General features: G+C 29.3%; 3 protein-coding genes and 3 long non-coding RNA genes across 12 annotated transcripts in view; 4 read left to right on the top strand and 2 right to left on the bottom strand.

Moving 5' to 3' along the window:
• LOC105836233 (opsin, ultraviolet-sensitive) overlaps positions 1-5,438 on the bottom strand; it is a 14,763-nt gene extending 9,325 nt beyond the window's left edge. Inside the window, exons 1-2 of the mRNA XM_036290399.1 lie at positions 3,472-5,438; positions 1,332-1,547 (exon numbers count right to left, since the gene is read on the bottom strand). Of these exons, the coding sequence (XP_036146292.1) occupies positions 1,332-1,547; positions 3,472-3,695 (440 nt within the window). The 5' untranslated portion in view covers positions 3,696-5,438. The remainder of the gene's footprint in view (positions 1-1,331; positions 1,548-3,471) is intronic.
• The window catches only part of LOC105837836 (potassium voltage-gated channel protein Shab), a 113,574-nt gene extending 96,955 nt beyond the window's left edge, over positions 1-16,619 (top strand). The window contains exon 11 of the mRNA XM_036290395.1: positions 16,381-16,619. Within this exon, the coding sequence (XP_036146288.1) occupies positions 16,381-16,502 (122 nt within the window). The 3' untranslated portion in view covers positions 16,503-16,619. The remainder of the gene's footprint in view (positions 1-16,380) is intronic.
• LOC105837097 (FAD synthase) lies at positions 5,032-27,449 on the bottom strand. 6 transcript variants are annotated; one of them, XM_036290397.1, is made up of 7 exons: positions 21,071-21,729; position 19,499; positions 15,142-15,306; positions 12,438-12,684; positions 10,044-10,482; positions 8,631-8,772; positions 5,032-6,676 (listed from the first exon to the last, which is right to left on the bottom strand). In XM_036290397.1, exons 1-7 carry the CDS (start codon positions 21,589-21,591, stop codon positions 6,248-6,250), a joined length of 1,944 nt encoding a protein of 647 aa, XP_036146290.1. In that variant the 5' UTR covers positions 21,592-21,729; the 3' UTR covers positions 5,032-6,247. The 6 variants fall into 6 exon arrangements, 2 of the variants coding, with proteins under 2 accessions (XP_036146290.1, XP_012537045.2); XM_012681591.3 differs by lacking the exons at position 19,499; positions 21,071-21,729 and adding an exon at positions 26,755-27,235; XR_004964206.1 differs by lacking the exons at positions 5,032-6,676; positions 8,631-8,772; positions 10,044-10,482; ... (2 more) ...; position 19,499; positions 21,071-21,729 and adding exons at positions 17,010-17,425; positions 20,454-20,572; positions 21,905-21,975; positions 26,755-26,940.
• On the top strand, positions 8,801-14,959 carry LOC105837099. 2 transcript variants are annotated; one of them, XR_004964208.1, is made up of 4 exons: positions 8,801-10,035; positions 10,175-10,245; positions 10,368-10,440; positions 13,504-14,959. It is a non-coding gene; the product is annotated as an uncharacterized LOC105837099 (long non-coding RNA). The 2 variants fall into 2 exon arrangements; XR_004964209.1 differs by lacking the exons at positions 8,801-10,035; positions 10,175-10,245; positions 10,368-10,440 and adding an exon at positions 12,972-13,259.
• LOC114255731 lies at positions 10,514-11,876 on the top strand. The gene is made up of 2 exons (XR_003626920.2): positions 10,514-10,913; positions 11,246-11,876. It is a non-coding gene; the product is annotated as an uncharacterized LOC114255731 (long non-coding RNA).
• LOC118646769 lies at positions 21,975-22,804 on the top strand. The gene is made up of 2 exons (XR_004964212.1): positions 21,975-22,344; positions 22,485-22,804. It is a non-coding gene; the product is annotated as an uncharacterized LOC118646769 (long non-coding RNA).

Below are 27,449 nucleotides of genomic sequence, written 5' to 3'. Positions count from 1 at the left end.
GCAAAAAATTGTTTGCATCATTCAATCATTTTGATAAATTTAACGTAACCTCACAGTCCAGCATTGCTTAATTTTTACGATAACTTAGGGGAGAAGACTACATGTTTCAGCCAACCTACAGTCATACCTGTTAGAACATGTTTAATTTATACATCCGAAAAAACGGTCACTCATCCAACTTGTTAGCCACCGTCGACGTCGCTTGAGTTCGAAGATCGTACGCAACCTAACACTTTGTGATGATCCATGAGTACTTTATGTTTATTCATACATATTTAAGTTATAGATCATTTCAATAGCTGTTGTCAAAAGGATGAAACCTGTATAGTTAACTCATGTTTTTATAATTAAACATACAGTTTTACAGTTTTTTACTAATTTTTACATATGCGAAATAGCTACATGTGGAATTACTTATGAAAAGATCTATTTTTGTTGTGTTCGTTAAAAAAATGAAGGATAGATGTCATTTTTTATAATTTTTGAGTATTGTTAATATGCCATATTGATAATATTGTCTTCTCTTTCTTTATGTTTCGATGTTTCAATTTGTGTCTCTTATAAAAGTTTCATTTATACGCTTTTAACACTCTCATTATATAGATTCCTTTACACTTGATTTATGCTCCATAATTAGTAACGCTTCCTAACCAGGAGTCAAAAAAGAAATATTTTAAACTTTAAATGTGAAATAATTACTACATAAACATTAAATAAATGTTACATAAATATTATTTTAAACAATTTATTAAAACGTTAAGTTAATATTATAAAAACATCAATTAAATATTATATAAATATTTGTCCTAAATCATTATTTTAAATAATTAATTATTGTAACATAAATATTAAATCACTGTTAAATCAATATTTTTAAAAATATTATTTTAAATAATTTTTTGAATGTAAAATAAAAATTACATAAATATTAAATAAATATTACTTAAATAATTTTCTTAAATTATTATTTTTAATAAAAAATTAATAATTTATAAATATTAAATAAACATCAAATAAACGTTTTATAAATATTTTTCCTAATTCATTATTTGAAATAAATAATTAATGTAAAACAAATGTTTAATAAATATTAAATAAATGTTATTTATACAATAAACGCTAATAATGTAGAAATAATAAAAAGTAAATATTTAAAAAACGTTAAAAAAATATTGTGTGCTCCTTGGGTTAAGATTTCATATTAAAATTTGTATTACTTAAATAGTTTAAAACTTAATATTAAAATTTATATCTTTCAATTGTACAAAACATCTTAATTATAACTTGTACATTAATAAACATTTATTTATTTGACGAAGATTCTGCAATACCTGTATCTGTCATATGCAATAGCAGCATTTGTCATACCAGCCCCAATTCCACTAAGTGATCCAATAAAAGCAAAAATTTGACATCCTAAATGACCAGTTGCAAATCCGGTATTAAAGGAATTATATATAAATATAGGCGCCTTGAGCATCATGAAAAAGTCGCAAAATGCCAGATTCACCACAAATAAATTCGATGGTGTTCTCAACGATTTAGCTCTACAGGAAAAAAATATTTTGATATGAAATATATACAATGTTAATATAATTTACAATATATAAAAATATACTAACTTTTGAAAATTTCTTTATTATAATAACTTAACATTTAAATAAATAAAAGATTATTAAGAGTGAAAAACTAAGAAAACTACCCAGATAACAAAATGCGCGCTAAGTGAGCTCACGATGCATGCACGTCGTGCGGATAATTTGTACGGCGTGAACTCATGGTGCTAGACAGATGCGTCCTCCAATTGATGCTCATGACTTGTATGCGTGAGTGCCACTGCCACATGCATGCGGTCATATGGGCATCAATTGCTGTCACCTTGTACCCTACTTTCTAATATATATAATATGTATTATTGCAGTTATAAGAACGTTAAATTAAAGAAAACAATATATATATTTTATAAACATAAAGACATTAAAAAACATGACATAACATGACATTTTTAAGACATTTAAAGTAACCATCATATACATGACAATTTTAGAATTATGTAAGACATAGTGTATTATTGCATAATACACAATGCGCATATTATCATTATTTTTATACAAAACATCATAAAGAAAATAATCCTTATATTAAAAACACTCAAAATTTTATAAATTTACACATATAAAATACGAAACATATCGTCTACAACTAAAGATGTTTCTAGAAATAATGCAAGTTTCAACACTATGAAAAGATATTTGTATTTTCTATACTATTTAACAAAATGTAATTGTTAAAAATATTATTTATACAATGTTATTGTAGCTATTGCATTTTCAATTAATTCTCTTAATCATATGTTAATACAACATTTCTTAGTACAACAGAAAATATTTAACAAAACTTTTAACATATACTGTAATATATTATTATTTAATTTTCAACCTATAACAACAAAAGCTTTTCCATATTAATTTATCAATACAGATCGAGACTACAGAGATAAAGATTTAGTAATCTTATATACTTTTTATATCGAAAATAATGAAAATTATGTACGTAATCGGTAATTTGAAAAACACAATGTACCAATCTTTCTCTTATTGAAATTTAGTTACTAAAGAATATATTTTCTACATATATGCATATATAATGTCTTGAGAAATAATCTATATGGTATTTAGTTATACTAAAAAAACTAACTTGTATGTCTTAATGATCTATACATGACTATATGTATATTATATTTTTAAATAACATTCCTTTTAAATATTCAATACTTAGTAGTAAGTATTAAATTGACGTAATTAAAAATACTATGGATAAATACTATGGATTGCACCAATGACACATTTTATTCTACAATCGAAAACCGCTTATTAATCCTTTAAAAAAATGCTATTTTAATTGCAATGCGGGCATTTTGTTATTAAATATTATAATATAATAAATCGCGCGCGGATATATATACCTAATATCTAAAATTTTTCCGTTTCTTTAAAAGAGCTAATATTTTTTTCTTCTATAAAATTTTAAATTTTAGGTAAGGTTAAATATTGTGTGTGTCTATGCCATCACGTGTGCGTCACCGTACCATCACACGTGTAATCACATGTGATGGCATAGTGCGACCTTCTATGCGCGCAAATCACTCCGTGAAGCGAGCATGATGCGTTCGTGCATGCACTGTGTGATAATTACGCTATGAAGGTAACATGACCTCGCACGAATTGTTATCTGGGTAATAAGAAATATTTTATTGTTCACCAAGATTTTTCTGTGACCATTCATTAGTTTTCTTTCAATTTTAATCATGTCTTTTATATTGTAGTTTTATTTCAATTATAAAAAATAAATTTTATTAATTTTTTAAATATTTTGATATAGTTTGATTATTGTTGAAATTTGTATTAATGCAATATTATTACTTATATATACTTAAACAAGTACTTGTCAACTGCTGTAATCAAAACTTACGAACAAAATATCCAAATAACCAGCCCATTTCCGAGTAATGCTACAAAGGTGAAAAGTATGTATAGAATGGCTAATAAATAGTGAAGGGAGGGATTCGGTTCAGGATAGATTAGCCAATGCTCCGGTATATAGATCAATTCTTCAGCAGGAACATTCCATCCCAGCAATCGTGGTAATCCCGCTGATAAAACTCTCGCTTCCCAACGAATGCTTCCGTTGAACATTTTGAACTATCAGTTTCTAGCTTTACTTCACTTTTTTACATTACTGGATCTTTATATATTGCAATGATTCACATTCACAGAACTTTAATCCATCTAAATCCAGGCTTAAATGGCTTCCAATAAGATCAAACGAAGATAATCCTCAATTTACTGGTAGTCACTGTACTGCTGCTATTCTGTGTCAGTTACTATTACACTGTGTATTTGTCAGTAGCAGAATCTTTATTGAAGCGTCAAGTGATTGGATAGTTTTTGAGATTCCATTCTTGAATTAAAAAAAATACTCAATGAATTCTGTCAAACATAATATATTTTACAAAATTACATATAAGTATAAGAATATGTACTACTTTTGAGACTTTCACAGGCATTGATTTTCTTATCATGAAAGGCTTCCGGATGAATGCCGTGTATCGAAATAGCGTTGTGCTGACATTTTGCAAACATTGCAATTCAGGACTGGGAGCTTTGATACATTTATTGCTATGATATTTCATTGCAATCTTCTAAAAAAATGAATATTTTATTGTTGCTACAATTGTTGCTACAATTTGACAGCAATAATAAATTTAACAGCAACAATAATACTGTTGCATATAAAATTATTTTTGTTTTACAGTGAAATAAATATATTACATTAATTTTATATATACTACACTTAAATATTTTGTATATTTGATTAAAGCCAATATGATCCAAACAGAAATCGATTATCATAAAAATCTTTTATGTTAAAATATTTATAATATATATAATACATTCATGAATATATTCATCATTAAGTATATAATATTTATACATATCAAATATTTATAATATTGTTACGAGCGTCGCCCGGTATACTCCGCGACTGCGACTCAGCTGTCCTGCAGCCGATCGATATATTGATTTTCCCGAGAGCGTTGTCAGTTGTCACGCTCTTGGCAACGCTTATCAACAAGGAGTCTAATCTCGGTCTCGAGCCTTGTCGGACGCGTTCTGTAATTGCTCGGAATAAAGCTGCCCGATTTAAAAGTTCTTAAGTGTTTCTTTCATTTCCGCGGGCTCGCGCGTAACAATATAATTCATACAATCACATATGTTTTAATAATAAAATGCTATAAAATAATTTTTTACAATATTTAAATATAAAAGATGCCAATTTTCTTTCAGATTGCATTGGCGATAACCAAACGTACGAAATAATTATAAATAAAAATATTTAACTAAAATATAATGTGATATATTCATTTCTATAAAACATAAAATTTCTTGTATGGAACAATGCTAGATGAATACAGCAACATTGTATTATTGCAAATTTATTGATATTTGTTTAAGTTTATGGTGACAATACTGTATGTATAATCTTTATTGATTTCTCTTAGAATTACAATTTTATTACAAAAAATGACCCTTAACGCTATACTTATCTTCTAACCTAACTAAACCTTAGCCTACTTACAAATTAAATATCATGGGTCGCCTGCGAAGTTCAAGATCACGTTTTCTTGTTATCTCGTTCTCGCGACGCCCGCATGCACGCGCGCATGCACGCACACACACACACACACACACACACACACACACACACACACACACACACACACACACACACACACACACACACACACACACACACCGCTTCCTTATTCTTTGGACTTCCGTTTCCTTTTGCTTTTTCTTATAAAGATCAAAATCCAAACCTAACAGAATAAAATCAACCAAAAAAAAAAAACATCTGAAATGACTAACACCCAGTAAAAACTTTAGAATAAGATCTAAGTAACGTTTTCCCTGTTTTCATTCTCTCTCTCTCTCTCTCTCTCTCTCTCTCTCTCTCTCTCTCTCTCTCTCTCTCTCTCTCTCTCTCTCTCTCTCTCTCTCTCTCTCTCTCTCTCTCTCTCTCTCTCTCTCTCTCTCATTCACACTTTACTCCATCACCTCTTTTCTCCTCCCTTCCCTCTCCCTCCTCCATCTTATCTAACCCTCCACTCATTCTGTTGCTCTCCTTCTCAAGTTTTCTCATCCAACCCTTTCCCTCCTCATCTTCTCCCAGCACCCACTTTACTGTCGCTTGCCAGCTTGTATCACTTCCTTGTCCCCATTTCCTACAGATTTCCCATACATGTTCCCATGATTCCCTCTCTATTCCACATAATCTGCACGTTCTTTTTTCCTCTTCCTCCCAATATCTTCCTTCCCTCATCTCACACCTCAGCCTAAGCCTAGTGACCTTCCTCCACCTACTTTCCCCCCATCCTTTCTTCAAATGTCCAGGTATTCTTTTTATTCTCTTATACATCTGTTAAAATTTGATTCCCTGATTCTTTCCCATCTTTCCTCTTTTTGCCTTTCTTTATCCTCTTCTATCAACCTGCCGAACCATTCCTCCTCCCTCCTCACGTTCTTCATGTTCACACCTTTGTCCCCGAAGAACCTATTCCTTTCCCCTCCCACCCTGACGCTTCCTCTCTTCCTTTCTTTCTTTTTATCTCTTCCCAACATTCTCTAGCCAACCCACTTCCCCTCTCTAATCTCCTCTCAAAGCTTCACGTCCGAATCGCTACTCCTTAGTTTTCTCTGCCTTCTCTCTCGGCAGATTTATCAGTTAAAGTATATGCTGGTAAATAAGACAACGGATTATTGGGATTTTTTAATAACGGATTTTGTGTCGTAGTTTTTCTATTGCCGATACTTGTATATCCTTGATCGTAAAGCGAGCAATAAGGAATGTTATGTTTTAACAAGAATGTCCACACTTGATTGTAAGACCAATGTAAAATAGGATTTACACGCATTAACTGCGGCCAGTTTGAATCAGTGGGTGTAAATGCCTGCAAATTTTCGGAACCAGGATCATCTTTTCTAGTACCCATAAGAGTTGCTTTCAAATTAGGTTTTTCTGTCAGTAATGTAGACAATGCTGATTTGATCGGTCGTTGCATCCGTATTATCTCCAAACCATAATATCGAGCGGCTGATTCCACGAATACTTCCACCTGTATACATGCACATAATATTAATTAATACATATGTATTATATTTTAAATTTAACAATCAATATTTATATGATATAGACGCAGACAAAAATGCCTGGCTATCTAAAGTTAGTTAAATTCCTATTTCTGCATAGAATAATGCATGTACTATAGAAAACCCGGAATGCAACTAACTTGAGATATTCCTGCACCTACCGGACATTTTGTTATCTGGGATATCATTATTGATTGTTTTTTTATGTAATTAAACTGCGTATTTAGAAAATTACATAAAATTACAAATGTGTTCCAAATCTAACAAATTTTTGTAGATTTCTGATTAATTTTTGTTAAATTCATATAAAAGTTTATAAATTATAATGTAACTTTTGTATCTTGTTGTAATAATATTATTACATTTTTGTAAAATTTTATAGAAATTTTTCCACCAGGAATGTGCTAGCGAGAAAGTGTATTATTGCATAATACACAATGCATATTATTATCATTATTTTTATACAAAACATCATAAAGAAAATAATCCTTATATTAAGGACACTCAAAATTTTATAAATTTACACATATAAAATACGAAACATATCGCCTACAACTAAAGATGTTTCTAAAAATAATGCAAGTTTCAACACTATGAAAAGATATTTGTATTTTCTATACTATTTAACAAAATGTAATTGTTAAAAATATTATTTATACAATGTTATTATAGCTATTGCATTTTCAATTAATTCTCTTAATCATATGTTAATACAACATTTCTTAGTACCACAGAAAATATTTAACAAAAGTTTTAACATATTATACTGTGATATATTATTATTATTTCATTTTCAATCTATAACAATAAAAACTTTTCCATATTAATAAAAATGTTATTTTAATCGCTATGCGGGCATTTTGTTATTAAATATTATAATAAATCGCACGCGGATATTGTAATATATATACCTAATACCTAAAATTTTTCCATTTGTAGTCCCAATTGGACACGAATCCGATTGGACACGATCCCGATTGCGCACTGTTCCGATCGGACACAATCCCTATCGAACACAGACTTTATTGGACACAACAGCGATCGGACACATAGCGTTTGAATCGGACACAGACATAATTGCACACGGACCCGATTACGCATCGACCTCATTACACACGGATCCGATTGCACACGGACTCGATAAGAAGGAAAAATATTTATGAACAATATTTTGTACATATTTTTATGTCCGAGGTTGCCAGGTATAAAAAAATTATGATAAATATTTATAAAAATATTTATACTATTATTATCAAAGAATAAAAAATATTTCGAGTTCATATACCATAAATATTTTTCAATACATTTAAAAAATATATTCTATATATCATTGATAATAATTTTTGTGTCATTTTTAAATGGTTTATGAAAAATAATTATATAATCTTTAAAAAATATTTTTTGAAAATAAATTGTAAAATATTTATAAATATTTATGATAAATTTTCTGTGCTATCTAGATTGTTTTTGCATTATTCTGCGATGCGGAATTGTATCGTGTGCAATCGGGTCCGTGTGCAATCGGATCCGTGTGTAAATGAGTCGGTGCACAATCGGGTGCATGTGCAATTAATTCTATATTCGATTAAAACACTGTGTCCGATCGCTGTTGTGTCCAATAGGGTCTGTGTCCGATAGAGATTGTGTCCAATTAGGACTGTGTCCGATCGGGTGCGCAATCGGGACCGTGTCCAATCGGGACTGTCCAATGAGGAAATACTACTGTGTCCGATCGTTTATGTGCGTAATCGGGCCTCACTCATAATATTTAGTTTAAGTAGGTTAAGGTTAAAAGATAAGTATAAGTATAGTATTATATTAAGAATTGTGTTCTTGTATTTAAAATTGTAATCCTAAGGGAAAACAATGAAGATTATACGTTCTCATTAGATGTTATTATTTAACGTTCAGAATTCTTACCTCCGGAAAGGAATCATCAGTTATATATAAGCATAGTATGGATGAAATATTGTGTAATTTTGCAACAGTAGCAGCTAAATGCAAAACTACTGTGCAATCTTTGCCTCCATTAAAACTAATAAAAATTTCACTTGAATTGTATCTATAAAAATATATACATTAATGTTTTTTTCAGTTGTAGATACATACTCATATCTATATACATATACCCCGCATAAAATATCTTATTCAAAAATAATGTTTTGCATTTACGAGATTTTATCGTGAATTCTGCTTTGCAAAAATCTCGGATTGGATCGTGGCCAATACTTTTTAGTGCGATATTGAGAATAGAACCATGAAATTTTGTATGCCTCTGAATCCGATAACAATTTGCAGAAGAAGTGAATCTTTTTTAACGCAAAGACTAGCATTCATTTGAATGCTTCTTATTGCGATTGAATGCGAAAAATGTTTATAGTCAAGTAAATTCTTTTGAATGCAAAAGTTATTATTTGAAATAAATTGAATCCTTATTCAAGCAGAATTCGGAAGGTATTCAATTTAATATCTTCTGAATTCTGTTGAATTCTGCTTTTTGCAAAATGTTATGAAAAAACACTTTTTTCAAAATTTTCCAACAATTTTTAAAAAGCGCACATTTTTAAGATGTAAACTTTGATTCTAATATCAATTTTAGAAGATAATCTAAAAGGTTTCATTTAAATTCATGCTGTTTTTAATTATTCTGTAGTAATTTATATTTTCTGTCTAAAGATACTCCACTAAATAATGATAAATATCCTTTTTCATTTCACCCTTCGAACATTGTTCCAAGTATATTAAGGTTATCATAAGTAAAATTACCTAAATGTTTGCTTTCATTCTGCGAACCTATGGAAATAGCTCAAAACGAAACGATGTTCAAATCTCCAATTTTAATAAAATTCTATGAATGAGTAGTATTTCATATAAAATTTATATAATGTAATGAGGTCAAATAAATAGATGTTTTCGAGAAAAAAATTGAAATGGAGTTAAAGTTTTGCGAGGCTAACGTAAAGACTATGAATATGATGAAAATCGAACCGAGCACAATAATGAGTAAAATGCTTGCGTGCGGAATGCTGAATCTGTAGTTAATTTCCTGCGGCACATAGTATTTTTTGTGGTTTAATTTTTTAATTAATTAAAAGAGAAAAGGAGTTGTAAACAATTATCTTATTTAAATGATTTAGTAAATATTTATGATATAATTCGTGATGATATAAATGGCTACAGCTCTAAGATAAAAAGAGATAGAAATATGTTCTAAGTGCGTCGCGTAATGTTCCGCGGCTGCGCACCAATAACCACCATCTTAGTTGGGCTAGTGGCAGCCTGTGTGTGCATATATATTCAAATATGTTATATTATATTAATACATGTACGTACCTGTCATAACATTCATTTAATATGTCTAATGCACATTTAATATGTATTTCGCTTTTGCTACTTTCCAGTACGACATTCATTTGAAAATAACTAAACTTATGTTTCAAATTCTTAATTTTTTGTATTGGCAGATAATACAAAAGTTCCTCTTTCGCTTCTGCAACTATTTCTTCGGATCCTTCCAAGACGATTCTCGTAAAAGGTTTTGCCAATTCTAATTGCGGATAACTGCCAATTTTTACTTTACCATTCCATCGTTTTGCTTGTTTATCTAAAATATTTACAATCAACAGCTCATTCAATTCAATATCTATATATTCATAGTACAATGGCGTGCATCCTTTCAAGCGAGAAATTATTGCGTCTGTAGCTGGCTTGAAGTACTTCGGGGAACCAGGTAACACATAAACATTTTTTACGCTTATAACTGGGTAAGTTTCTGAAAATTGTAATACAATATATGTTAATATCATACAATAACATTAACCCATGTCTTTCCAAGCAGACATTTATGTATCGATTGGTTTTCTGTCTAGAAAAAGTAGTAAACGTTTGATAAAATTAAAGCGGACTTGGAAGGTGTGAGAGTGAATAGTCGTGTGGCGGTGATAATGCGTGAATGGGATAGAGTTAAGTAGATATTTAGAGATATAGGATGAAAAAATAGAAGTAAATGGGAAGAGAAGAAAGTTGCTGGGGAATTGAAAGGAACGCGATAGAAACAGGAGGAAAGGATAGAAGACAAGCAGAAAGATCGCGGCTAGGGAGATTAGGATGCATAGGCGAGCACGGGAAAATAGTATGTATAGAGAAGGGAAAGAAGAAAAGGGCCAGAGAATGCGGATAAGAGAGATTAAGTAATATAGAGAGGTGAGTTAAAGAAAACGGAAGAGAAATAGGATAAGGCTAGAGAATATAGAAGTGAGCAAGAGATAGGTTATGTTATTCTATATTCATAGAATATAGGGAGATAATTAGACGAGAAAGAGAGGACAAGAATATACGTAGATAAGAAAGAGAGGTAATATGGTATAGAATATATAAGATATGTAATATGTAATAGCAAATGAAATTGTTTGTATAAGATTAAGGATTTTAGGCCGAAATCACATGGGGGGAAATCAGAGCTTTGCCGTATTAGAATGCGTTGATGCGGCAAAACTCTGATTGGCTGCTTCTATGACGCACGTTCTATTCCGCAGCTCCATTCCGCACCATGTGATTTCGGCCTTAGAGTAGAGAAAAGAGTGGACTCAGATCACAGCCCCTAGGCAATGACATTGAAAAGCAGAAAGAAGAGGAGGAGAAAAGGATTGCAGAAAGATCATAGAACTTATACTAATGGAAGAGGAAAAGGACCCGTAAAAGTGTGTCCAAGAAGTGAGACAAAAAACTAGTTCTGTCTCATACCTACAAATACGGCCGCTCATGCGCATTATGAGGAAGTTATGAAATGAGACGGAAAACTAGTTCTGTCTCAATTTCATCTCAAGTCATGTTCTACCTATCCTTGTCGCACAGATGTTGGACACAGTTTCGGCATACGGACGGCATACGCTATTTCTCTTCCATTAGTATAAGTTTTATGAGAAAGATCAAGAATAAGAGAGGACGACGAAGCAGAGCGTATACACGAGGAAAAGCGGAAAAGGCAAATGAATGGAGATCCTGGGTAACGAGGCAACAGAATTTTGGAAGAAATTATAGGAGATAATCCAGAAAGCAACAATAAAGATAAGCGTGCAGGAAAGAAAAGGAATACAAGGTCTATTCAAATAGAGGTTGTACAAGAAGGAAGAGGAAAATATAAAGGATTTTAAAGAGTCGAAGAAAGAAAGAGTTGCAAGGCAAAAGATCAATTAGAGAAGAAGAGTAAAGTAAAGGGTTTTTTGAACCAGAAGCAAGATAAAGGAAATGAAAAAATGAGTTAAATCTGGCATCGAATATGGATTCAAACTGAAAAAACATAGGAATATCATATTCAGTCCTCTGGCGCAGACAACTTTTCTTCTGTGCCTGCATAATCATCGTTTCATCAATTTAATAATGACATGATCATGATTAATCACTAGATACAATAAAGTCAATTAATTCGCACAAAGTCATGTGCCGTCTCTTATTAGAAATTTCGTTTTACTCATTGAACAAATTAATAACATTTTATTGAAAACTAAAAAATTTTTATGAAATTTTGATAAAATTACTGGTCACAATGTGTTCCAAAATAAACATAAAATTTAAATAAAATGGCATTAAAATTGTATCAAAATTTTCTTAAAATGTTAATATTTTTCATCAGGAATTATATAACAATTTTTTAAATAAATTATATGTAATTAAAACAAAAATAAAAAAATATACTTTAAAATCTGTATTTATAATTTAAAAGTTTACCTGCAGAATCAATATTGATGATCTCGCAAGGATTAGGAACAACAGCGAGTCGTTTTATTTCGTTCTGACCAGGAATTAATTGAGCATATATGTCAAACAATTCCGGATGTAATTCAAGTTTTAATTCAAAAGCTTTTGCTACGGCTTCATAAGTTACATCATCATGAGTAGGTCCAACACCACCAGATGTAAATACAACAGAATATTGTTTCGATGCATTGCTTACTTCTTTAGAAATATCATCCACCTAGTAAAGTTTTAACGTAAAGTTTAAAGTAAAGTTTTACACACAATTTATGTATACATAAGGCGACGCTGATGTTAGACTTGTTTTACTGATTAGGTGTTCCACTTTTTATACATATAGTTTTTTTAATTTTATTAATTACAACAAAATTATTCGTTCTTTTCTATTATTAAAACATATATAAAACAATAATATAATTGGAACTAAATAATTTTATATAAAAAACAATTAAAACTATGTAAAAATAACTTACAAATATCGCAGTAATATTATAATATTACAGTAAAATTGTAATAAGATATTACGGAAATCATATAGAAATATTACATTGACTAATATTATATTTTAATAATATAATTATAATATGTAAAATAATGTGTAAGATATTGAAGTCAGAAAACTCTTTTCGATCCATATTTGGTGTCAAAGAGACTCATCTCATAAGGAAACCTGGCGTGGTCGAAAATTCTGATTTTAATGAAACTTAGCATAAATGTAGAAGGAGTTAATAATGAATTTAGACATTTTTATTTAGCGCCAAAACGGTTTAAAGGATTTGAAAACATCCTTCAAAGGTAAAGGCATTTTTGTCTTTTCTTGATATATCTCATAAATTAAACGAAACATTAAAAAATGTTTTATACAAAAGTTTTATAATATAAATACCTTTATTTAATTATACTATTTATTTTTTGAAAAAATTATTTCACAAACTTACCCTTTATGCTGATTATTTATTGCATTAAAATTCCAATTTTAATGAAACTTGAAATAAATGTAGAGGGGGTAAATATAATACATGAATTTTGAAATTTTTAGTTAATGCTCAAAAACGGTTTAAAGATATAAAACCACTTGTGACAACGCAGGATGGCCAGCGCCCGACACTACGCCACCCCAGGCAGCAGAGCGTACGAAAAACAAAGCGCCTGAGTTAGAATATCCACAGCAAAGAATGTTAGAAAACTGGAGATGCGCGCCAACGCCCGCGAGAGGCCCGACATTCTTTAAAGTGAAATTTTACTTACAAGAGAAGTGCATCAAGTGTTAATCGCGAATGGATATGTTATATATCGTTCGAAAGGTCTTGTCAAGTAGAATTTATGTATGCAACATTTCGCTTGAATGGCGTCTTTAGAAGGCGCTATGCGCAATATAAGTTATAGAGCTAGTTTAGCTCCCTCACGCCGAAACTGCGTTTCGACCGCCAGCAACATCTTTCTCTCTTTATTTTTATTAACAATAAGATAAAATAAAAAGTGCAATTTATGTTATATTAAAGTATCTTGTTAGTAATAACTTTTTGACTTTTTTGTTTTTTTACTTTCAAAACTCTAATATTAGTTTCTTGGTTTTCTTTTTTTCTTTATTTTTGTTTTTAAAATAAAATAAGTGCAATTTATGTTATATTAAAGTATCTTATTGTCAATAACTTTTTGGTCTTTTTGTACTTTTAAAATAAAATAGAAAATGCAATTTATCTTGAATTAAATAAAATATCCTAAATAAAACTTGTGCAACTAATTATACTAGTAGAGACACCTTTTATTTAATGCTATTTTTAAAGCAGAAACTCTAATTAACTTTTATAGAAACCCAAATAGTTATGTAATTACATTACGCATAGCGTCCTCTAAAGGCACCATTCAAGCGAAATATTGCATACATAAATTCTACTTGACAAGATTTATCGAACGATATATAACCCACATCCATTCGTGATTAATACTTGGTGCCTTGAGTAGAGGTGCGTAAAAGTACAGTACGTATTTTGTTGAGAATAACCATGTCAGTTAAGTCGTAATTTATGGTAAAAATGCCATCCTCAAGGTCATTGAGGATGGGAACCCATCCTCAATGACCTTGACCTTAACATATGTTGTCAAGATCATGACCCTGAGTAATGTATAAAAGGTTTTAGCCGTCGCTCATTGTTCTGCGAACATAAACGTAACCAGCAAGGTCTACCCTATTTCACTAAAGTTTCAACAATACGATGATATCAGTGCTTTACGTAAAGTAAACGACGTCCACGCTTGTACAGTACCACATGAGTTTGCGACTTTCCACGCCAAACAAGATCCACGCTATTCGTTTCCAATGTTTTCGCAACCAAATAACGACATAAAATTGGTTGTGTTAAAGTTACGAAAAATTACAAGGGCATGTAGGGGAAGGGGCGGAGCCCCTTCCCTACCCACGAGTTCTCTATGCTATGTAACGACTTTTCAAATTTTATTCCATATTAATAAAAAAATAATGGTACATTAAAAAATTTTTTTGTTTATAACTTTTTTGGACTTTTCCCGACGAAAAATTGTTATTTACATTATTTTTTAACCATAAGAAGCCACTACAAAAAATTTCGGCTTATTTGGAGCCGTGTATATATTATTTTTTACTTATTAATAATTTTCTATTGTATCTATTAAACAATAATAATAAAATGATACACACATTATCAGGGATGACTATAACTTTTTGCAGTTTCATTCCAGCGGCGATTAAATTTTTTGCCAGATATGATGTGTTGGTATCAATTATATCCCCACGTAAAATTTCATCTCCTATGACTATCAAACTTGCTGTACACATACAATGTGTCCGTTGCGACATGTTGGTCTAAAAAATTCAAATTTTACTAAAATTATAAAGTATATAATAAAAAGATAACTAATAATTTTTCGAAACTAAATAATTTACATTAACAAGAGACATATTACAAGTGACATATTATAAAAGCTAATTGGATTCTCCTTAAAATATGTTGTTAAATACAAAAAACTATTAAGAAACACGTATTTTTTTTATATGTGTGGAATCTTTTATTTCTTATCTTATATTTAATTTAAGGAGTAAAACACCACTTTGAAATAAAAGATTTTTCTCTTTCAAAGCTAATCATCGAAAGTAAAGTGAGCGGGGTAAGTGCGCCATCAGCTAGTGTAACGTTGTAGGGAAAATGACATAAAGTGCGCTTTAGCCGTATATTGCTAATTATAGAATAAATTTTGCTATTTTTTAATGTCATTCGAATATTCTTTAATACGTGTTTCTAAGTGTCGTTTTGTTTGACCAATGTAAGAGGCGCTACAATCATTGCACTTTATGTGGTACATCCCAGTTCTTTTTTATAATCGAAGGGATCTTTCTCTTTCTTTATCATGCAATCAAGTTTTTGAGGGACTTTAAATACGAAATTCAGCCCATATTTATTTAATGCGCGACCGATATCCTCTCTGTCGCCTTCAAAATAAAGCACTATTATTTTTGTTTTTAATATTAATTTAATATTCGAGGAACAGAAAGATCTGCTCTATAGTCCTGGAATCGCAGATTAGCAAAAAACTACAGTAAATTAAAATAAATCACAATTTTTTCACGATTTTTCTTACTTATCTTTAAATTTGCGTTTTTCTCGAAACGCAAAATTTCGCACGCTGTGCAACATAGCTCAAAAACTAATCTTTCAATCTTTATGAAATTTAGTATAAATATTCTATAGATAATTGGTCTCAGCATGACGTGCTCCGGTTTTTAATTTTTTAAATTTTAACATTGTTATTAACAATTATTAAAAAAAAAATTTTTTTTAATTTTGCTATTTTCGCAAATTTGCAATTTTAATCAAATAAAAACGTCATGCTGAGCGTTTTTACATAAACTATAAAACCTATTAAAAATTTTTTGTTTTAGATCATTTTTGTGACCTGTATGCTGCACGGCGCATTTTCCAGATGCTAGTTTCAAGCCGCCATTGCACCGTTATTATTGAAAATTTATATATAAAGTTTAAAAAAATATGTTTTACATTGTAAAGTCCATATCAATCTACGCATTACATTTTTCAAAAAATATTCCCGAAGAATAGGCCGTTTACATGAGGTTTTTTAATATTCAGAAGATAATAAAAATAGTTGTAAACATATGATTATTATTTCACTGTTCTGTGCTATTTTTTGTTATACCTTCTGAAATTCTTCTTTAGGGGATGCATCAAATAGTGAAGTTATCGGATAACAGATACCGGATATTATAATATAAAACTGGATAACGGATATCCGGCCGGATAATTGGTACCTTAATTATCTGGCCGGATGCTGGATATTTGCCGAATATTCGATACTAATTTCTAAAAAACATATATAATGCACATGCGTAACAAAACTTTTAAAAGATTTATTTTCTGATTTAGATTTTGTTTAATATTTTTTTTACACTACTTTGGTAATTTTACATTTAGTAATTATAGTTTAATATTAACAAATTTTTCGTAATAAATAAAAACATTTCAGCGTTTTGTAATAAAATAAAAGGCTGCGTTTGTGTTATTGACAGAAAGAATATTTCATTATTTTTATTTTATTTTAATACATTGTGCAAATATTGTATTTTTTCTAATATATGTTTAATTGAAAATAGGTCATTATTATACACAGTACATTGTAATAGATATACATTCATATTATACAGTATATCACATTTTCTTCTTTCTAAGTTTTTAAAGTTGAATCTGCTCCATCATTGAGATTGTCGTATCCGTTTGTGTTGACGTCATGATAGGCATCAGAATTTTTTTTTTCGTTTTGATTGATTTCTTCCCTTTTTGTTTTGTATTAAATTTCTTCTTATAATCAGACATTTTCGAATCCTTGTTTAATTCCCTTAATAGCGATTCTCTCAACTGATTCACATCAATTGTTTGATTTTTACTTGACCTCTTACTTCCTATTGGATCTAACTAATTTTGAAACACAAAAAATAACTATTTAAAAAAAATGTTATTAATGCTTATTATTGTATTTATTTAATTGTTTATATATAAATTTTGAAGTTTCTGCACTGAATGTAATTATATTAAAAAATACATAAAAATTAAATCCTACATAATATGTAATATTGCAATATTACAAAATTGCATAGCAATATATCAGTAAATATCACTGATATTAAATATTCACAATAATTCTTTGTATAAATATTTCTACGATATTGCGATAATATTTTAATAATATTATAATAATTTATCTGTAATAATATTGTAAAGATATTTGTACATAACAATGTAGTATCATTTATATTTCAGAAAAAACAATACGATATATAATATATTAAATAGTATGTCAGTTACATTATGCAATATAAATATTACACGGTAATTATGCAATATTACTGTAACATTACAATTATGATATACAATATAATATTATTTGTTTCTCAGAAAAATTCTGATGTACATATTATAATATTTGCAGGACATTATTTTATATATATATATATATATATATAATGTCTTGCGTTGTTATAACATTGTAACAATATTACAGCAGTATTACAAAATTACCGCCATGTTCTGTGTTTGCTGGGAAGATATTTCATTAACTAATTTACTAATTTAAAATTATTTAACTAATTCATTTTTATTGTGCCTTTGCATCCAAAATATTTCAGAAATGTACTTGCTTCAATCAATTATTATGACTGTATATTCTTGATTTGTCGCCAGTAATGAATAACAGGTTAGAACGAATTGATAACAGTCAACTTTAACTGGCAATAATTTATTCACAAAAATTACGACGTTTCTTCCCTCACTTTGAGCTTTTATCAAGTAATTACATCAAATATAGATATAACGGTCACATAACGTTTACGAGTCGTACCAACAAACCGTAAAACTGGAAACCAAACAAAGTTCAAAATTAAAAAATATATTGTAAAATATTAAAAACTGAATAATTGTAGACAAAAGATAAAATTGAGAAAAATTAAAAAAATTAAAAAGGGAATAAAAATAAAAAAATAAAAAAAAATTAACAAAAATAAATTAATAAACTTACGTGTCCATTACATTAAAACAATATATCAAATTACAAAACATATTTTTCTAGAGGTCGAGTAATGGTAAAAAGGCACAATATGTAAGAGTTAGCACATGTCTTCTGTCTGTACTTGCTTTATATTTTTTATAATATTGCAAACGCAATATTTCTGAAATCTTTAGAAACATAAAAAAGTTTGTTTTCATATTTTAATGTTTCTGTAATATTACAAAAAATGTAGAAATATAATACTTTAGAAATATTTCTGACATTAAAAGTAATATTATATTTACATTGCACAAATAATATTTCTAGAAAATATTAAATGCTTGTTTCTTACACAATGTTTTGCAGAATTCTATTAATAAACCAAGATCTCACATTAATAATAGCTAGTCTTTTGTGAATTTTATCAGAAACGTTAATATTAATAATGGACAAAAGCTAGTCTCACTAGATGTAACATCCCTGTTCACAAATATTCCAAAAGAGTTTGTATTCGATGTGAAACAAACGAATAGAATGAGATCTCGATTTATAAGTTACAATTATCTCAATTCATACACGTGATTGATTTAGTTCTATGAGCTTCAATTTTGACGGACAATTTTATGAACAAGTATATGATAGTTCTATGGGGTCTCCGTTATCTCCCATTTTAGCGGATTTAATTATAAAACAATTTGATAACAAATTGGCACCGGAAATCTACGTTTTCAGGCCATTATGTAAACTTTTTCTAACCAATGCGATATGACGAACACTAATTAACTTAGTTGAGAGAGTAATTTTATTATCTGACAAAAAATTTCATCATGCACAAATATTACGTTAGTAAAAAATATTATAAAAACAACTTTTCGCGATAATGTTATTAATAAACGTATCAAAGCATTAAAAACTAAAAAGGAATGAGAATTCAATTAACCTTTAGAAAGATACTGAAAACTTGACACTATTTAATAGAATATTGAACATTGCTTAATGTTTACTCTCCGTATATATCTTAGGGATTGTTTTGTTACTTATCCTCAATTGATTCACTCACTCGTCATATGTTGGACGTTATTTATATACTTTGTCTTTCACATTATGGTTCATCATCTTATTATTCTTAATTTTATTTGGTTTATAATTTTATTCATGGACTTTGGACATCTAAGTTCTCAATACTAAATTTTAGTTTATATCTTTCTCTTGTTTTTTCTTTTCATGTTTTTTCATTCCTGTATTATTTTCACTTTTATTTTTAATATTATGATTACATCTATGTTGTATCTCTTGTAGAAATCGCTTCATATTTCGTTGGTTCGAATATATTAAGTCATTATGTCATAAATTAAACACATGTAATTATACCTGAAGAGGACCAAAGTCAATGGTCGAAACGTCGAAGTTTATCTAATAAACTAATTTGCCAGGAAGTCGACTTGATTAACTTATTTATTGTTTCTTATCACTGGCGACAAAAAGTTCAATATTTCTATATTTTAAATGAAATGTTTTAGAAATATTACGTGCCGAGTAAATAGTAATATTATACAACATACTATAATATATTGTAATATTTATTTAATATTGCAGTACGACATATCGTGATACTTGTAAAATATTACAGTAACATTTCATAATCAATGTCATGCTGGAAAATAATATAAATGTTACAGAAATGGCACTGTAATATATTGCATTGTAATATCTTAGTAATATTATATTGTGCTATATCAACGTAATATTTCTATAAATTTTTATATTGTAAAAATTTATTGCAATATTTGTAATATTACAGCAATATTACATGCTTTGTGAAATATTTATTTTTATTTTATATAGTTTAATAAATCAAAGAATAATTTGACAAATATGTTCGATAATATTTAGACCGCATTACTACCATAATAAATTATCTCGTACTTCAATTCAAAATTTGTTATATCCATCACTTACTTTCTTCAGATTAGTAGTCACTTTTTTTTGCGCTTTTGTTTTTAACTTAATACTGCGAGTTGTTGTAACTTTAAAAACATTTTTGTCTTTATAAATCCTCTTGTTCTTTCCCATTTTCTCTGTAACATTTATTTCATCATTCTTTACGAACAAATTCTTGTGGATTATTAACATTATTAATTTTAAGTTTCTTCATTGCTGGCTCCTCGCCTTTAACTGTTCTTTGCTTCAATAAAAATGATACTCGAACCATTTGTTTATTTGGTGAAACGTCCCTGATATCGTGTATATTAAAGATAGAATCAGTAGATAATATATAACCGAGTTTCTGTTCAATTAACAACCTCCCGAGTGTGCAAACGTCATCTCCTTTATCTGCTTTTACAAAACAATATACATGAAATATCGGTGGCTTGAGACAAACTTTTTCCAGCTCCTCTTGAGTGAACCAATCAGGTAAAATGTCCAAAAAATCAATAGCTAACGCGGGTAAATTCATGACTATGTGTTCAGAACCAGACAAATCTCGAACCCGTCTGACTAAGATATCATTTCTGACAACTTTTCTCAGAAAATCTCTACCATCCATGTTGAAAGTCTTGAAATTATCTTTCAACTTGTTAATAATGGCATTTTTTTGCAGCCATTTGTGAGATTCGGGATTCAAATCATTAGCAAGTACTCGAATCTTTTTACGCGCAGCAGGAATCGCGAAAGGCCCCACTCCCGCGAAAACGTCATACAGAACGTCACCTTGTGTCATAAATGTTACTATTCGTGCATGTTCAGTAGACAAGCGAGGATTCCAATAAACTTGCGCGAAATCAAATTGATACGTGCACCCATGTTCCTTCGCGATTGTTATCGTATTTTTTTCGCCAGCGAGGATCTCCATTGCAAAATACCGAAACGACGTGTCGATTGTATTCATTTTATTTATTACTGTGCGTGCGCTGGCAGTCTTATCGAGAAACACTTGACCGATGATAAATTTGTATGGCAAGTGCGCATTACGTAAATTCAACTGTAAAATATGTCCTACCAGACTATACGCCGTAGGAACTTCGATATTCGCTGGGAGAATTGATTTTAATATAACGTCACGACGCCAGTTATCATATTTTATTGTAATATTCATTGTATCAAAATATCCATATTCATCAGTTAATAGTTTCCTATCGTTTTCAGCAATATCTTCAAATTTTGTAACAATATCAGGATTCAAATAAACAATAGTCCCATCGTTCGACTTTTGAACCGATTTAAAATTACATATCTTCAACAAATATTTCTTCAATACGTGTATATGTTTTGAGATAGCGGTGTCACGCAGCTTTAATGTCGATACAATTACAATTGTTGTGAATGCATCACGATCCAAGCATGTCATCCCACGAACGGATACTGGAGGAACCAGCAAGGAAGTCATAGCGGTTGTATAAAAGCTGCACCGGTTATTCAAGCAACTAGATCGCTGTGCAACACTGACGAATCTGCCAATTGCCATATACAGGATCACACACTGTAGAACAATACAAATAATAAACCGTAACAGCTATTTCGTTATAGACAATTTTTAATTTAGTAATAAGATATATGGAAGTAGTAACAAAATACCAATATTTAGATATTTCAATAATGTACAAAAAATAAACCGAGAATCATCAAAGTAAAAGATATTATAATAAACTTTAAAATTCTAGCCAAAAATGCAAGCTGTATTCCCATATAAAACATAAATGTTGAATTAACATATAAAAAACGTTGTATGCAATATTGAAAATGTTAAATCGGCATTTCAAAACATAGATTCAATATAAAAAGACATTAATAAAAACATCAATATATGTTATTGAATTGAATAAAATATCCGTTGAATGTCTTAGGCCCGGTTCCACAACTCACGGTTAACTGCTAACGGGAGGTTAATAGATTTTCTGTCTCTCCTTAGATAATAATACAGAGAAAGATAGGTAGTCGATTAATCTCCCGTTAGCAGTTAACCGTGAGTTGTGGAACCGGGTCTTAGAGGTTACAATTAGAGATTACAATATTTAGAAACATTATTCAATATTGATTCAATATTTATTCAATGCATATGCAATGTAGAGTTCATATACGTGCATTAAGTTGTTAAAAACACTGAATAGAACAAATGTATAAAATTAATTCTTAAAATTCTAGAAAAAGTTTAAAAAATAATATTAATAACACTTCAACACTAAAGATATGGATTAAATTTGAAAGGACATTTTTTGTAGATTTTTGGTCGCTTATTAATTCAAATCTGGCGGTAAAATTGTTCTATCACATTAGGTTTCTGAAAAAATTGAGATTATATGTGCTAAAAATGCTAATTTAAAACTTTTTTAGAGTATAAGTAACGACTCAGATAAGTTAAAGAGTTCTACCACAGTTAAAAATTATACTGAAAGATTGACAAATTAGTTGTTTATCCATAATTGCCCATCATTTGCTACAGTACTTACAAGGGAACAGTCGGAAGTGTTCCTCACTGATTTTGAGCTTTGAATATGTTGTAGAACATAAAAAAATATTAGACTCATATTTTTTTTTAGCAGCGTATTTCGACGTTTAGGGATTGAAACCACCTCTCGAAAATAACGAATTTTTTTTCATTTCTGACGAATATCTTTGAAAAAATAAGGTTGATGAAAAAATGTTTTGTACAAAAGTTTTATTGAATTTTATACTCTTTACAATAGTATATTTAATTTTTCAAAAATTGCAAATTTTTTAATTTACCCTTATCCTCATTCCTTTTTTGTGCAACATTTTGAAAATTTTCTAAGGACAAAAATTGAAGAGCATTAAAAGCTGAACCTATTCATATATAATCGAAGGGGTAATCACTAGCTAAAATGTTGTCCCACGGATTACATAATTTTATTTGATTTCATACAATTTCATATAATTACAAATAATTGCATCGGATTACAAATGATTTCATCTGGATTACATGCAAATAAACTTTTTTTAGCACATTTAAATCTTATTTTTTTAATAAAAAAGACATCAGTAGGCACATTAAAACATTTATACATTTTCGCTCTGGAGGGGAAAACTAAAAATATTGTGTGATGGAAAGCATTAAAATAATAAATTAGATATATTAAAAAAAAATATATATATATATATTTAGCAGAATAAAGTGATATCAATTTAATCAGACTGATATTCTATTTTGTATAGATTATTTTTTTAAACATCTGAGCTAATTAATAAGCGTGCGCGCATGCATGTGAAGACCGAATTAACAGTACGGCCCATATTGTTTTGCTTTTATAAAAAACATTTTTTTTTATATAATATTTTAAATAAATATAAATTATAAATATCCGGGCAATGGCGGATACTTTACACTAGTATGTATATAAATTTATTATAATTATAGATGTAATAAAATAGAATATATATAATTTCTTCCAACCAGTCGCAAAGCGCCTACTCCCCTTTAAGGGGATGCTAAAGCTGTCCTGTTTTATCGATTATTTTGCTTATTTTCAATTCACTAATCTTTTAATTGTATTTACAGAATTAAAAATCCTTTTCCACAAAAAAAATTTTAATATAATTTATAAATTAAAATTTTTTTTCGTTTTTTATATAAAATGCTTACGTGCGTATTATGTTACCGTCTGTACTTTAATTGTGGAAAAGGATTTTTAATTCTGTAAATACAATTAAAAGATTAATGAATTGAAAATAATCAAAATAATCGGTAAAACAGGACAGCTTTAGCATTCCCTTAAACTTTGAGGCGCTTGCCATTATAGGGTTTCATTAGATTTTATAATGATTACGCATAATTTCATCACTAATTTCATGGTGATTACACATGATTTCCAGTGATTACACGGAAATTTAAAATGATTTTTGCTGATTACATATGATTTCATTATGATTTCTGATGATTCCACATGATTTCATGATTACATCTGATTGCAAAACAATTACATTGAGATTTTATAATGATTTTGGGGACACTGTCCCACGATTTCATTAAGTGGTTACCCCTTTGCTGTGTGTACTGTAAAGTGCGCGTCAGCCTATTACACCATTTTTCCATCTTTTGCTTGACTCACTTTGTACTGCGAGAATAACTGTCAGTGCAACCGAATTTTGACAGCTGTCAAACATTATCCAAAAAAAATTATTTTTAAAAACCGTAAAAAACCACCCTAAGTATGTGACTGTGAGAGAGACAAAGACAAGAAAAGATACAAAATTTATTTATTTATTATTACTTTTTAATATTACAAAAAAGCGCTTAAACGGGCTTAATGATTAAATAATTAAAATCAACCAACGGGATTATAGTGAAGCAAAAACTTAGTCTGCCTGAGTCGTTAAAACGTAATGACCCATCAATGTTATACAATATGGAAATTATTCATGCAAATAAAATAACAAAAAATAACCTATCATCAAAAACTTTACAAAGATAAAAAAGATACTTCAAGTACATAAACGCATTCAAAAATGGTATTAGATCATTAAATTAGCCAAGTATATTTGAAAAAAAGACTTAGGAAAAAATCGTATTAAATCTTTTAAAAAATTATTTACAAAAATGGAAATGTTGCCAATAATAAAACAGATAGTGAAGCAAAAACCAATGATAAGTAGTAAAACAAAACCCAAGCTATATTAATTGCATTCTTGTATATATTTATTGATATCAATAACATAGTTTTGAAAATATAGAAAAAATGCAAACTGGGCCCGCCAAGTTTTTGCTTCAATATAATTCTGTTGGTTGATTTTAATCATTTAATTATTAAACCCGTTTAAACGCTTTTTTTGTAATATTAAAAAGTAATAATAAATAAATTTTGCATAAATATCTGTTCTCATAATTGGCACATTTACTTTATATCATTATTTTTGTAAAGAAAACAAATTTTTTGTCCTTTTATTTACGGTATTTTCCTTAAAGAAGCACACACTTGGCGCCTTGTTTAACTTTTTTTTTAAAACGTAATTTTGTTTGGATAGTAATATATGGAAAACAGAAATAAATAAAGTAAGAATTAAAATACCACTTATGTATATATATTAAAATAGATCAATTCTTTAATCTTACAAAAATTATTGGTAAATATTTCAATCAGGAGAGCCCACCCCAATAACTATGACCTTGACATATATATGTAGGTCACCCTCCTGAATAACCTTAAAAAATTTTAGCCATTGCTCATGATTCGTTAAAAAGTTATTTGCATAAAAAGTTTCATAAATACAATAAATGGTAAACTTTAACAAAAGAGGACACAGATCTGATGACCTCAACTTTGACATATGTTGTCAAGATCATCCTCCCAAATGACCTTCAAAAGATTTTAGCCATTGCTCGTGACTTATTAAAAAGTTATTAATAAAAGAAGTTTTATAAATATTTTTAATTAAAGCACATAATACTTTGCATTGAACTATTTATGCTTTTGATTAAAAGAGAATTAATATATTCTCAGAAACTTTTTTTCAGATGTTTATGCCCTAAAAAGTATAAAAATTGACATTTTTGGTCAAACATAAAAGCATTATTGCACTGTGTAATTTATGTACGTATGTTTGTATAAAAGTATGTGAATACTGCATAATAATTATTTACAAAACAATAATTGAATATACATAACACTTATGTACACACATAAAGATATATATCAATTACAATTTTCTAAAGTATGTTTTTAATCCTGCATATTGACAAGACTTCTTTTTAACTGTATTTTTTTACAATCCTCTTTTTATGTTTCGCCTTTGAATATTTCTTCCAAAGTGTAAACATTGTGATCAGTTTGCAAAATGTAAAGCATGGTCTACAATACATGGAGTAACCATGGAGTAAGAAGTAACAGTAGGCATAAGCAAAATAAATTAATTTTATTTTCTACTCTTATTCCATCTTTTATATTTCGCTCGGCCAATTAGAGCGCAGGAATAGCTGTAAACAATGCAAGCAATGCCGTTAGTTTCATAAAATCATAGAAAATTATATGGCAAATCGTTACTCTTACTCCATGCTTATTCCATGTATTGTAGATCAAGCTTAAAAAAACTATAACTAAAAGAAATAAATTTAACTGTAATATTGTCATACCGTTTTTTTGTAATAAATGTACTGCATTGTAAGTACGTTTTCACAAATTGGTAAATTAATGTAGAAACAATAAGGACGAAAAACAATGCTTTTGTAAAAATTACATCAAATTTAGAGGTTAAGTTAGAATTATATTACTACTATAAAGGTATACTAAAAAAGATAAAAATCATTTACCTGATAGTTTTTTTTATAATATATTCAATATTTGAAACAGATCCTGTCCCACTACTTTAGTTGATAATAAATAAAGAACCTAAATGGATAAAAAATGATAAACTCCGTATAACTTTCGGAAACCTGTGGCCAATGTTGCACACAGTATTGCCAACCATTTACTATTAAAAAGCGCCAAAGTCAGGATGTACACTGTACGGTCCCATGGAGCGAATTACACTAGTCAAATATCGGTCGTACGAAAAAAGCCCCGCGGTGGCCGCTCTTAGGTTCTCCTCTTTGCTTTTTCCAGCGAGAGAACAAATCGATACAGCAGTAATTCTGTTTTTATCTCTCACTGAATATTAAACAAAAACAAAAATACTGCTGTGTCGATTTGTGTTACTTGCAAAGCTACCAAAGACATTACTAGAAACTTCTAGTAATAGCGAATTCGGTTGCTTGCACTAGTGCGCACTGAGTGTATATTAAGGCTTGTTTATAGCCAATTTTTATATTTAAGAATCATCTTAAATTCTTCTTCAAATACTTCTTAACCAGTAAAATGATCTGTACAACATCCATAGAATTATTTTTTTGGTTAAATAGTTTTTGAACATGTATTCTTAAATATAAGAAAACTAATGTAAAGTATGTAAACAAGCCTTAGTGCGCACTAGTGCAAGGCTACATTCCAAAACGTCCTTTCCGAGGAA

Source organism: Monomorium pharaonis, chromosome 7 (assembly GCF_013373865.1).
Source record: "Monomorium pharaonis isolate MP-MQ-018 chromosome 7, ASM1337386v2, whole genome shotgun sequence".
Taxonomy (NCBI): domain Eukaryota; kingdom Metazoa; phylum Arthropoda; class Insecta; order Hymenoptera; family Formicidae; genus Monomorium; species Monomorium pharaonis.
Note: the sequence above shows the minus strand (reverse complement) of the source record. Positions and strands in the feature narration are given on the sequence as shown.

Bases quoted from the DNA above. Each gene is read 5' to 3' on its own strand.
- LOC105837097 (XM_036290397.1), bottom strand. From the start codon at position 21,591: ATGAATATTACAATAAAATATGATAACTGGCGTCGTGACGTTATATTA. The intron at 12,685-15,141 runs GTGTGTATCATT...AAACTTTACTAG, and splicing joins TTATAGTCATCCCTGATAAT to GTGGATGATATTTCTAAAGA. The intron at 10,483-12,437 runs GTAAACTTTTAA...TACAATTTTCAG, and splicing joins CATCAATATTGATTCTGCAG to AAACTTACCCAGTTATAAGC.